Source organism: Rana temporaria, chromosome 2 (assembly GCF_905171775.1).
Source record: "Rana temporaria chromosome 2, aRanTem1.1, whole genome shotgun sequence".
In the NCBI taxonomy this organism is placed as follows: domain Eukaryota; kingdom Metazoa; phylum Chordata; class Amphibia; order Anura; family Ranidae; genus Rana; species Rana temporaria.
In genome coordinates this window covers 89,778,038-89,791,852 of record NC_053490.1, presented here as the reverse complement: position 1 = coordinate 89,791,852, position 13,815 = coordinate 89,778,038, and the positions used below count along the sequence as shown (strand labels likewise).

The 13,815-nt window shown below is 42.8% G+C and overlaps 1 protein-coding gene across 5 annotated transcripts in view; it reads right to left on the bottom strand.

Moving 5' to 3' along the window:
• SPATA13 (spermatogenesis associated 13) overlaps nucleotides 1-13,815 on the bottom strand; it is a 134,249-nt gene that overhangs the window by 40,925 nt on the left and 79,509 nt on the right. For all 5 annotated transcript variants that reach the window (XM_040340509.1, XM_040340510.1, XM_040340512.1 and 2 more), the window contains 3 exons: nucleotides 9,374-9,510; nucleotides 3,871-4,050; nucleotides 2,089-2,274 (listed from right to left, as the gene is read on the bottom strand). In XM_040340509.1, coding sequence (XP_040196443.1) covers nucleotides 2,089-2,274; nucleotides 3,871-4,050; nucleotides 9,374-9,510 — 503 coding nt within the window. The remainder of the gene's footprint in view (nucleotides 1-2,088; nucleotides 2,275-3,870; nucleotides 4,051-9,373; nucleotides 9,511-13,815) is intronic.

Genomic DNA, 13,815 nt, shown 5'->3' with positions numbered 1-13,815 from the left:
CTTCTCCCATCACTGTTCAGTCACAGAAAAGGGACAAGGCCTGTAAGGCTTCATTTCCATGGACGTTTTTACAGCCACTTTTTTTAGCCTTTTTTACAGCTTAAAAATGCCTGTCCGTGTTTATTTATTTTTTGAGCTGGAGCTCAAAAACGCCGCGGTAGCGTTTCTGAACGTCTGGCGTTTTTACAGCTCTAACACTGGAGCTTCAGAACGCACTGGTCCTGGTTTTTTTTTTGCAGCTTAAAAACGGCTCAGCCATCTACAGCTCAAAAACGTCATGGTGGGCATGAGGCCATAGACTAACATGGAGAAACGTCCATGGAAATGAAGCCTAAATGTTACTTCACTATAACAGAGGAAAGTCAGGTCATCTTCTCTGCAAACAAGACTGGGCTAGGTGTCAGATCTGTGCAAACTCAGGACTGAGTAGACGGAGATACAAATCTTTTTGTCAGTTAGAACATATACTTGTGTATTTAGCGATTTGCCTCAAGCTCTAAACACTATGAGAAAAGTCACCTGTTCTTGACCATACCAAAAGATCCAATTACATGTCAATTGTTGAAAACCATAAAAATGAAAGAGCGAAAAAGTAAAAATTACTAAAACCTAGCCAATTAACACTTGATGTAAGATGGAAAAAAAATAGAGCTCAGCTGTCTAAAAAAATCACACATCAAAGCAATTATTAGGCCCAAACATAAGGGCGGCTATATTTCCAAATATTGACTTTACTTGTACTGCAGATGGCATTTAACCCTCCTGGCGGTATCCCCGAGCGTGACTCGGGGTTGATTTTTTCTACCAAAATCGGTAACCCCGAGTCATGCTCGGGGTAGGTATGCAGAGCCTGCAGCGTGCGCTGGCTTACCTTCTCCTGGATCCAGAGATGTCACAGCGCTGTGTGAGCGAGCGGGACCTCGCTCGATTCACACAGCGTCCTCCTGTGCCGCCGATCTCCGTTCCCTGCGACGTTACGACGCACGGGAGCGGAGATCGGCGCCAAATTCAAAAAAGTAAACAAACCCTATACATACAGTATACTGTAATCTTATAGATTACAGTACTGTATGTAAAAAAAACACACACCCCTTGTCCCTAGTGGTCTGCCCAGTGCCCTACATGTACTTTTATATAATAAAAACGGTTCTTTCTGCCTGCAAACTGTAGATTGTCCATAGCAACCAAAAGTGTCTTTTTATGTCAAAAATGGTTTTAGATCAGCTAGAAAACAGCAATAATAAATTATAATCACTTGCAGAATTGTGCGATAGCGATTTGCGGGGAAATTCGTCATAAAAAAAAAATAATAATGACAGCAACAATTCTGCAACTGAGCAAATTTCAGTGATTTTGAGTTGATTACATTATTGAATCATTTTTATTTTAATTATATTATTACTTGCTATAATTATTTATTATATTATAATTTAAAATTTTGTTTTTAAAAAAATGTCATACCCGGGATGCCTATTAGATTCTTGTTTGGTCTGATTTAAGTGAGTTATTCCTAAAAATTACAGGCCTACAGTATAAAACACCAAATTTCCTTGCAAATAATTGTACCGCTTTCAGCATGTTTTTTCAGAAAGAATCATACCGCCAGGGAGGTTAAAGATGAACTTTACGGCAATTACTTATTACATCCCTATACACAGATCAGCCATAATGTTATGACCACCCGCCCAATATTGAGTAGGTCCCCCTTTCTGTTGCCAAAACAATCCCATTATGCCGCTTAAACACCTCTGACCTCTTGAGGCATGGATACCACTAGAACTCTGAAGGTATGCGGTGGTATCTGACACCAAGCCGCCAGTAGCAGATCGTTTAAGTCCTGTAAGTTGAGAGGTGGGGCCCTAATGGACTGAACGTGTTTTGGAGGCCTATGTGATTCCAGCAGAAGTGGGAGCAGGTACCCGAGAAAAACTCAGTATCCCCCCCAAAAAAGTTTAAAGAGAAGAAAAGGACGGGGAGGAGGACGTCCTCTTTAGAGTGAAGCTCCACTTTAACAAATAAAACCATCTGTAACAAGTAACTGGAAATCTTTTATGGGAAAATATAATTAAGGAGACTTTAAAAACGCACCTCACAGATGTCTTTCAAATGTTTGATGTAGACCCTCTCAGTGTTCATGATCTCACGGATGACATTTGCCCTCATTTGGTCCTTGTTCTCAGGACTCTTGAGGCGAAATTTGCCAACATCAGTGTCATGTTCTTCATCATGTAGACTGCCTGAGTTTTCAGAAACATCTTCTTGATTTACTCGCAGCTAGAATAATAATGCACAAAACGTTGTAGATGGACTTTAAAAATCATATTTTTTCAAACAGTGTTTTTTTCCTCACAATATTTTGTACTTTTTTTCTGTAACAAATAGCCCCATTTTTTTTAAAGTTTAGGCCGATATGTATTCTACATATTTTTTGTAATAAAAAAAAAAGTGCAAATAGCGTATATTGATTGGTTTGCATAGCGTTTACAAAATAGGGAATAGATTTATGCCATTTTTATTATTTTTACTAGTAAGGGTGGCGATCTGCAATTTTTATTGAGACTGCGATATTGCATCGGACACTTTTGACACATTTTTGGGACCAGTGTCATTTATACAGCGATCAGTGCTATAAAAATGCACGTATTTCTGTATAAATGACATTGGCAGGGAAGGGGTTAACACTAGGGTGTGATCAAGGGGTTAACTGTGTTCCCTATGGTGTGTTCTAACTGTAGGGGGGATGAGACTGACTAGGGGAGGTGATTGATCGGTGTTCATACATAGTATGAACACACAATCGGTCTCCTCGGCCCTAAGAGAACTGGGATTTGTGTGTTTACACACACACACCCACCCAGGTTTTGTTCTACAACGAGCAATCGCGGGTGCCTGGCGGTCATCGTGACCGCCGGGGACACACTTCAGGCACGCGTGCCGCCGCAGCCATCTTAAAGAGACAACATACAGCTACGACAGCTCGTGCAGGGGGGGCCAGCCTGATGCAGTATAACTGCAGCGGCTGGCCTGGAAGCGGTTACCGTAATCCTTTTGTTTTTTTACACAAACATATATTAAATAGACAAAACAATTGAAAAACTGTAAATTATATAAACCCAAACAGTTATACTTTTCTTATACATGGTGTAAATCACCCAGCTTATTTTTGCTTTTACCTATCTTGTGAGTGGGTCTAAGCAGGAATATTTGTTTCATATTATAAAGAACGCCGAAGGAGGAATGCAGCTCTATATTGATGAGTCCATAAATGATACAGCCCACCAAGGACTAAGCTTCAAAATAGAATATTTTGTATTGGACAGTAGAGAACGTTTAGAACCCCATCAGCTTTTTATTGCCATCTGCACACCTGATCACGGTTTCACAGCAACTGAAGGAAATCTCCCCAAAAGAATGAAAGACCGTAATATTAACCTAAAGGATTCTTTACCCAAACCAAAAACGAAAAAAAATGGCCACACTACAAACCATTAGACAAAATAAATCTATAAGTACAGTACACCCAAGGACAAGATGTTTTGTGGGCGTACGGTGTAGTGGTTAGCCCTTTCGCCTAGCAGCAAAAGGGCCGCTGGTTCGAATTCCAACCATGACACTACCTGCCTAGAATTTGCATGTTCTTCCTGTGCTTGTGTGGGTTTCCTCCAGTTACTCCAGTTTCCTCAGAATCTTCAAAGACATGCTGGAAGGTTAATTGGATCCTGTCTAAATTGGCTCTAGTATGCGAGTTATAGGGACCTTTTAAGCTCATTGAGGTCAGGGAATGCTGTGAATGTAAAGCGCTGCATAAATTGATGGTGCTATATAACTACCTGAAATAAATAAATAAAATAAATAGTACACAAGACTTACCCTGACAAAACTTGCTGGAAACCAAGCCTCTGTGTCTCGAATTCGACCCCACCACCAGTCCTTATTCGAGGCCTCAAGGACCCGTATAACATCTCCCGCTTTAAAGGCCAGCTCTTGATCATCCATAGTCACATGGTCCCATAATGCCTCTGCATATACTGCACTGCCATCGCTTATCAACTGAAAACAATAAATAATAATGATACAAATTACGACATTGCTTTTGCAAAGTTTTTGGTTTCAAAGCTTGCATATTTTTTACAAGAAAATACAAATGGGTTCTCAATAGTTGCTTTTACATTATGCATTTTATCTCATGAAAGTGTAACTTTATTTTAAGAAGAAGAAGAAGAAGTAGAAAAAAAAAAAGAAGTTAGGACAATCCTTTGTATAGTTTGGCCTGCTTCTGTAGCAGCTGACACTTATGCCTCGTTTCCACTGAGCGGATCGGTTCGGGTCGCTTAGAATGGAACGGGTTAGAATGGTCCGGTCTATTCTGCAGAGCATTTCCACTGCAAATCGGACCATCCGGGACCATGCAAGGTTTAGAAAAAAAGCCTAGCACATCCACCAATCAGTGAGATGTATTTGTAGGTCCGCCCTAGTGGAACCGTTCTATTCTCTATGGCCCCACATCTGAAGCAGGACCCAGAATGGTCCGGTACGGTTCGCTTTTATGGCACGCTTTCATAATGGAAACACCCAAAAAAGCGTACCGTACCGAACCGATCCGCTCAGTGGAAACGAGGCAATAGATTCCGATCACTTACTACACCATGAGTGTTTCAGTGTTGTATTAAAGAAAAAATGCTGAGAATGGCAGGAAGCCAACTGCATGAGGTGGAAGAAAAAACATTTGTCGGGGGCTTCTTCTAAATGAACCATCAAGTCTAGTAGAGATGTTATTAAAGAGTCACTAAAGGGACTTTTTATCTTTTAGTTTTGGATATTTGGATAGAGTGGAGAGAGATTAGAAATCTTGTCAGGTTTTATTACTGTCTGTGCCCACCCCGCCATCCTGTTTACGGTCATCATTGAAAGTGAAAGTAAAAGAAAATCCCATATTTTGGGAGGACATCATAACAGGAATAGAAGAGAAATCTTCCAATGAGGACACTAGTTCTGGTGACCCTGGTATTCTTTCACATTAGAGGGATTGTCCGACTCTTTTTTTGGCTATGCAACAGAAAGTATAGGGAAACCTCCCCAATTGAACACAGGGTGCAAAAAATAAACTGACCACCCTTATGCTATCCAAAATGAAAAAAAAAAAAAAAAAAGTTTTGCCTTTATAGACACACTGACTGTATTCAATACCCCTTCAGGACATCAGGTTGAGGCAGATCACAACAAAACAAAAAAATAAAAAAAATAAAAAAGGGGGGGGGGAATGAGAAAAAAAAGGGGGGGGGGAGGGGAAAGGCCACTCCTAGCAGCAGATAATGACACCCCCAGCACCTAGGCCGTCCAAGGTAACCAAACTGCTTCAAATTTTTTGAGACATTTTTTATTTATTTAAGTCATCTTGGAAACTCTTAGGGCTAGATTCACATAGCCCGTCCTAACTTTGCGGCGGCGTAGTGTAGCGTGTTTACACTACGCCACCGTAAGTTAGCAAGACAAGTACCTGATTCACAAAGTACTTACCTGCTAAGTTACGGCGGCGTAGCGTAAATGCGGCGGGCGTAAGCGCGCCCAATTCAAAATAGGCTGAGGGGGCGTGTTTTATGCTAATTCGGGTTGACCTGATGTGATTGACGGTTCTTTGGAACGGCGCATGCGCCGTCCACCTACATATCCCAGTGTGCATTGCGGCTAAGTACGCCGCACGGTCCTATTGATCTAGACGTGGACGTAAATCCCTATTCATGGACGACTTACGCAAACGACGTAAAATTTTCAAATTTCGACGCGGGAACGACAGCCATACTTAACATTGGCTACGCCACCTAGGGGGCATGTTTATCTTTAGGCGGCCTATCTCTTACGCAAACGGTGTATCTTTACTGCGATGGGCGGACGTACGTTCGTGAATAGGCGTATCTAGTGATTTACATATTCTACGCCGACCGCAATGGAAGCGCCACCTAGCGGCCAGCCTAAATATTGCACCCTAAGATAGGACGGCGCAAGCCGTCGTATCTTAGATAGGTTTAAGTGTATCTCTGTTTAAGAATACACTTAAACTTAGGTCGGCGCAGATTCCGAGTTAGGTCGGCGTATCTACTGATACGCCGGCCTAACTCTATGTGAATCTAGCTATTAATCTTTAATGTAAACCAAAAGCAGGTACACTGAAAAAAATTGGGAACAGAGTGTGGAAACTAGACTTGAATGACTTTACGGTATCTCTTTTGAACTTTGAGGATTAATTTCTCTACAGTGTCTACAGATATAGAGGTCAGCGAGGGCCTATTTTAAGCTCATTTGCTGCTAAACCTTCTTGAATCTCCTGCATAGTGACAACACGGCTAGCAAGTGAAGTGAAGACTTTCTTCCCATGTTTCACTGGTCAGCCTTACTGCAACGAGATCTCCATGTGCAATACAGACCAATGGTGAGACGTGTTTATCATCGCCCCCAATCCTTTCAGAAAACCTCCACTCTTACGCCTCGTACACACGATCGGATTTTCCGACAACAAATGTGTGATGGCAGGGTTTTGTTGGAAAATCTGACCGTTTGTATGCTCTATCCGACAATTATTTCGGATTTTCCGACAACAAATGTTGGATAGCATGCTTTCAAAATTTTCCGACAACAAATGTGTGCCTTCGGATTATTCGATTGTGTGTACACAAGTACGTCGGGAAAAAATCCAAAGTACAAACGCACATGCTCAGAAGCAATGCTAACCATAGCACAACATTAGCAGAAGTTGCCCAAAGGGTGGCGCTAAAGAGCTGAAAAACCACGTTGTTTTGTATTTGTTGGCTGACAAGGTTTTGCCATCTGTATGCAGAACAAGTTTGTGGCCAATGCCCTTTGGACAAAATTCCACGGCTTTGTCCGATAGAAAGCTGATCGGGTGTATGGGGCTTAACAGTGGACTATCAAACTGCTGCAAAATTGGGCTACATGCAGCCACCCTTAGTCCTCAGTATGAGACAAGGGAGATCTTGTTTACTATTATGTTTTTTTCCTATATACTTTCCATTATTATTGGTAGGGTTGTCCCGATACCGAGCATTTGCCCGAGTACTTGTAATCAGTGCAAATGCTCCGATGCTTCACCCGATACCTGGACAGTCAGGGTGATCAGTGCGGTGGGGGAGTTACAAGCACTGATCACCGCTGACTGTCCTTGTTTCCTCCTCCATTCCCCCTCCATTCTGCCAACTTTTTCCATGCTGCCGCCGTGTCCCCCCGCCTTGCTGCCGCCGTCATGCCCCCCTCCGTCCTGCTGCCGTGTCCCCCCATGCTGCCGCCGTGTGTTCCCCCTCCGTGCTGTCGCCGTGTCCCCACTCCTTTCTGCCGCCGTCATCCCTCCCTCCGTGCTGCCGCCGCCGTTTCCCCACTCCTTTCTGCCGCCGTCATGCCCCACTCCTTGCTGCCCCCGTCATGCCCCCCTCCTTGCTGCCGCCGTCATGCCCCCCTCCTTGCTGCTGCCGTGTCCCCCCTCGATCTGTCAGGATGGAGAGCGGCGGTAGGAGCCGGTAAACCGGCTCCTACCTTTTGCGAATGTACAGAGTCAGTGATCACTGACTCTGTCCATTCACATAACTGAAACATTGTAACCTCCTGTGATTACGATGTTTCAGTTTATGAATGAAGAGAAGCCGCTGGCTTCTCTCCTTTCATTTTCAGCGCAGCTGAGGCTGTAGAGAAAGGGACTGGGGACTTTGTGTCCCTAGTCCCTTTCTCTGTCTCAGAGGGGAGATGTCAGAGGTCTGTTAAGACCCCTGATATCTCACCAAAGCCCCCCAACAGGGCTGATAAAAAAAAAAAAGGAATTGCAATAATAATAAAAAAAAAATTAAATAAAAAACACACTGACAATGTACATTTCCCCCCACCCCCTTAAAAAAATATTAATAAAGCATTGTAAAAAAAAAAAAAAAAAAATTGTAAAAATAAATAAAAAAAAAGTTAAAAAAAACTACTGACACATGAGATTTAAAAAAAGTATCGGTAATCGGTATCGGCGAGTACTTGATAAAAAAGTATCGGTACTTGTACTCGGTCCTAAAAAATTGGTATCGGGACAACCCTAATTATTGGGATAACAATGTCCCTTTAACAAGACAGAAAAAAAAAATACATAATTCCACAGTTTTTTTCTTGAAAACACTACTACACAAATGATGCAATACTATAGTCAGCCAAGAGAAAGGAGGAAACATTGCAGAGCGATGTTCGGTAACTGGAGGACAATCAGTTCACCATCACCATCTTAATGAAGAAAAGAGGAACCTACAATAGTACATGACCTTCCCCTTTGGCAACCACAACAATTATTCTCATTGCAACAAGTCATTCAAATGTTTGTTTCTTAAGCTTTATTTCTAAATTAAAACAGTCACATACCACAACATCACCGGGTCAGAAAAGCCAATACTCTGATGGAATAGATAACTCCCATCAAAAGGGGTGGACTCACAGCAGCCATATTGTTAGTGTGTGTTGGAAATATTACGGAGAGTTGACAACTCTGTTCAGAAAGAAATGCTGTTTTTTTTATACATTTTTTCATTTTGGCTTTGGTACACATCCCCAATGGCAGTGCCCAGCTTCGCCCATTCTTAGTTCAAAGCCGCTCCATTATAATATCTTGTGAAGGAAGGGTTTGTTGCACACTGAAGTGAAATCCCACAGAAAACTTATTTTAAAAATTGGATTTGCATCCTCTAAAATTCTTTATTTTTTTTTTAACCAACACGAAAACAAAAAAATGGGAGGTCTTGCCATAACATGCTGTAAAAAAATTGTGGGCGAAGTCTGAGCTACTGGTTTTCAAGCTTGTACTATATCCATGAGTTAGTGGATCAGCATAACAGCCAGGCAACTAGCATTTTTAACAAAGACAGCCTTTCTAGTCTCTCAGTACAGGTTTCATTTAACTCCCGTCTGGCCACTCCTCCAAGTCTCCACAAGATAACTAGCTCTGCCAGTTTCCTCGTGATTAGGGGATTTGTGCATTGGACAAGTCAGATGATGACTCAGCACTTTCATACTTTTCTTTTAATCATGCAATCTCTTATGATACATAAATAGGGAAAGATGGATTCCTCGTATCATGGGAATGAAAACAAAATTCTATAGCTGCAGCCTTCCCGGTGGGACTGCAGCGATAAATAAAAGCACATAAAGCTGCACAATCATCTGTATTTACACCTCAAAACCGGACTATACTTTCACCGTGGTATGCAATAATCTGTATTTACACCTCAAAACCGGGCTATACTTTCACCGTGGTATGCAATCATCTGAAACCCAAAGTACCCAGGTATATAAAAGACATCAGCACTCATGCAGGACAACTAAATGGAGTGACAAGACATACCTCATTAATGGCCAGCTGTTCCCCTCCCGGCTGCAGATATCTTGGATTGGCCTGGTAGGGTTCTTCATAGCTGTATTCTTCCTCACTTCCATTGTCATCAACCAAAGTGGTGGATTCCGCTCCTCCATCTGTGGAGACTGAGAAAAGGACAAAGCTTAATTCAGCAGAAGGACGTGACTTTTTATGAGGCGATTACCGGAGAGAACATACCAAACCCAGACACAAAAATTCAAGTGCCTTTTCTATTTGCAATATTAAATTACTAAGACGACTAGAACTGGGTGATTCACATTGAAACGCATTGGTTAACCCCTCCACTGTATTCCTTGACACAATCAATGATGAAGGGAACAGCAAGTAGATGGAAACTACCACTTTATGAGCAGTTAAATGTGCAATATTGACAATATCATTGATGCAATGTGTTGTATTTTCAACATGAGGTTTTTTTTTATGTACATTTTTCTACAATAAATATCACATTTTATACATATATGAAATTTCATTTTTGTTGCCTACAAAATCCCATATATTTGAGGTTTATTCCATTAATTTACTAATACAACCAACATCTAGTTATTCAACAACTCAATTGCATATATATCAGATTGAAATAACTGGCCTGTGCCCCTATGTGGGTCTTTTTTCCCCACAATGACACATTTAACTCTCTGAGATAAATAAACTTTCCATGGAAACAGCCCAGATTTTGTCCATGCTTATTGAAACTGCAGTTAAACAAAAACCCAATACCCACCAGCATATGCAGGTTTTACAGTGGGCCATACACAGAGGTAGCATATCCTGTTACAAATTAACCCACAGTAGGGTATCCACGGAACTCCCCTAGGGTAGGGTATCCGTGAAACTAACCTTACCTAGAGTAGGTTACTGGTGAAACTCACCTAGAGTAGGTTACCGGTGAAACTCACCTAGAGTAGGTTACTGGTGAAACTCACCTAGGAGTAGGTTACCGGTGAAACTCACCTAGGAGTAGGTCACCGGTGAAACTCACCTAGGAGTAGGTCACCGGTGAAACTCACCTAGGAGTAGGTCACCGGTGAAACTCACCTAGGAGTAGGTCACCGGTGAAACTCACCTAGGAGTAGGTCACCGGTGAAACTCACCTAGGAGTAGGTCACCGGTGAAACTAACCTAGGAGTAGGTCACCGGTGAAACTCACCTAGGAGCAGGTCACCGGTGAAACTCACCTAGGAGTAGGTCACCGGTGAAACTCACCTAGGAGTAGGTTACCGGTGAAACTCACCTAGGAGTAGGTTACCGGTGAAACTCACCTAGGAGTAGGTTACCGGTGAAACTCACCTAGGAGTAGGTTACCGGTGAAACTCACCTAGAGTAGGTTACCGGTGAAACTCACCTAGAGTAGGTTACCGGTGAAACGTTTATTGGTGAACAAAAAAAACTTATAGAAGACATTGCTATCTAAAATGGCAAGGATTTCTACCCAACCATTCAATAATCTTAAAGGGAAGCTTTACTGTGGACAGATTGAAGCTACAACTACTGACGTTACCTTTTGCCAATACTAGATCCTTGGCTACCATTCTGGTCTAGTGGATTCAGAACTTTGAGTCACAAACCTGGAACAAGTATTTAGACTTTTTCGACTTCCCTAATCGACATGCTTGTTTGGGGTAGTGACTCAAATTCAAAGTGAAGCCACACATGGCCAGGCAAGTAGCATTTTCAGAGGACGACAGTAGTGGCAGTGCCAAAATTCTCTCAATACAGGTCTCCTGGGGGACCGACGTTCATAAAAACATTTGCATGTGTAAAATCATTTATATCTGATAACAAAAAAATAGCAGTGGTGACGTCTGTAATCTGAGGCAGATTTCTATTTCCTATGCTGATCACTGCACAGACATTCTGCAATCAGATCAAAAAGTCATGCAAAGGACAGGAAAGGATAATTACAGAACCAGGATCAAAATATATTTTATTTTCTCTTCAGATACACAAAACTGATAAAGGCTACAGTATAATAAACAGCATCCTGGCCTCCCATGTACTGCACTTCAGCCATTTCACCCATTACGCATGCTCCCCACAGTAAGTTAAAGGACAACTCCATTCAGAATAAAAAGAAGACACAAAACACAATATCAATATGTGGGAATGTTAAGCAGTAGAGACAACTGTGCTGAGAACTACAGCTGAGGCTTCTACATTGCACCGTGTAAGGCCTTGCATGATGTGTGGAGGTGAAGGCCTGTGATGGTTTGTGAGTGGGAGGCTTGGGAATGGTGGTGTAGGTAAGGGAGGGAGGCCTGGGATGGAGGCGTAGGTAAGGGAGGGAGGCCTGGGATGGAGGCGTAGGTAAGGGAGGGAGGCCTGGGATGGAGGCGTAGGTAAGGGAGGGAGGCCTAGGTAAGGGAGGGAGGCCTGTGATAGAGGCGTAGATAAGGGAGGGAGGCCTGGGATGGAGGCGTAGGTAAGGGAGGGAGGCCTGGGATGGAGGCGTAGGTAAGTGAGGGAGGCCTGGGATGGAGGCGTAGGTAAGGGACGGAGGCCTGGGATGGAGGTGTAGGTAAGGGACGGAGGTGTAGGTAAGGGAGGGAGGCCTGGGATGGAGGTGTAGGTAAGGGACGGAGGTGTAGGTAAGGGAGGGAGGCCTGGGATGGAGGTGTAGGTAAGGGAGGGAGGCCTGGGATGGAGGTGTAGGTAAGGGAGGGAGGCCTGAGATGGAGGTGTAGGTAAGGGAGGGAGGCCTGGGATGGAGTGCGGGAGGGAGGCCTGGGATGAAAAAGACCAGAGCACACAAATAGAGCAAACCTTAGGGTTCGGAGCTCTTTGGCGCACATGTGAAGTTCCTCACACAGCTGTAGGAATGAACAATCACCATGTTGCTCTGTTTGGCTGTTAGTTTAATAGGTTTGAGACCTTACAAGTTCACTTTAAATAAGCACAAATGTTATTTTTCTAAATGAACCCCAAAACAAGTTTGTGTATATGCCAGCCACAAATTGGATACTTATGCCCTACAGACTGTAAATGATCCAATATTATAAATTAAGGCAAATGGCAGGGGACCATTTAATCGTTCATAAACGTGTGCTCCTAAATGTTGCCTGAACATACAACATGGCTCCCTCTATCGTGCTGGTAATGCATGAAGTTGGTGCAGCCCTTAAATAATAAAAAAAACTCAATATGAAGCCACTGCATATTTCTTATAACTCAGAATCTGCTAAAGAAGGGTGTGAAAACCTAGCAATGGTTAACACAGGCCTGGAGTGGAATGATACAGCAGATGCAGTGAAAACATTTGTTCCACCTCAGTTCTACCTGCAGAGCTGGATCACAATGGAAACATATGCAGAGATGTAAGGCACAGTGTGCCAGCAGTACAGTAAGTGCTTGGCGTATCCGAGACTTGCCAGCACAGCATTCACTTCATAGTATATCTATGAGGCAGACAACAATCCTGCTATAACCCAGCGCAGTGCTCACATATCCATCAATAAAATATCAGCAATTAAAAATTAAACCATTGAAGCATAAAAACACCACATGGAAATACATGGCATTTAAAAGTAAACAACATGCAGTCAGAAATTGACATCGGTCAGTTAAATTCACGGACTGAATCATTCCTCAAACTTCAGGTATGTACCCAAGTAGGGGAGTACAGGATAGATTAGTATACACATGTAAATACCTTGGTAATATCCCTGGGCCTTTACTAGATGTCATCAAGAGATGCAATATCCAGAGTAATGATAATGTACGGAAACCTTTTTGTTGCCCTGGGAAATGGGACTGCCTGTCTGTAATGCCCAACAGCGTAAGGTATGCCAACCCTACTGTGTGGAGAAAAAACTGCGCTTGTGAAAATAAATAAATAAATAAATCAACCTAAACTAAACTAACAATAAGAGGCAGCAGCTGGCGTGCGATACACAGAATAACAAAGAAATGAAAACAAAGCCGCGCCATAAACAATAAACTGTAGTGATTGCCAGAAGTGTAAATGTATAAAGTCCATATAGTGTTAGTAAACTCAGAACACCCTTGAATCAAAATCAGTCCATATAGTGAGGTTAATACCCCGCTGTTAACACAGGTCTCAGAGTAGAAGATTCCTTCAGATATTTCACAGGTAATGAGAGGCCGCTTACCAGAGGGCAAGCACAAATGAGCAGATGGCTATAGCCCAGCCGCGGCCTTTGGTATTCACAGGATCACCCAGGGACAGATAACAGGAACCGCTCATAAGGTATCGCCATCCAATACATCCAGTAAGACATTAAGGAAAGAATGCACCATAGCGTAACTTCGTAGCGTTTCGTCATCAACAGGACGTTATCAATTGATAACGTCCTGTTGATGACGAAACGCGTCTGGGAGGACACGCAGTGACGTCACCGCGCAGAGGAGGAGGGCTCCTTGTATGCCGGCCGACTACGTTTGAATTTTAA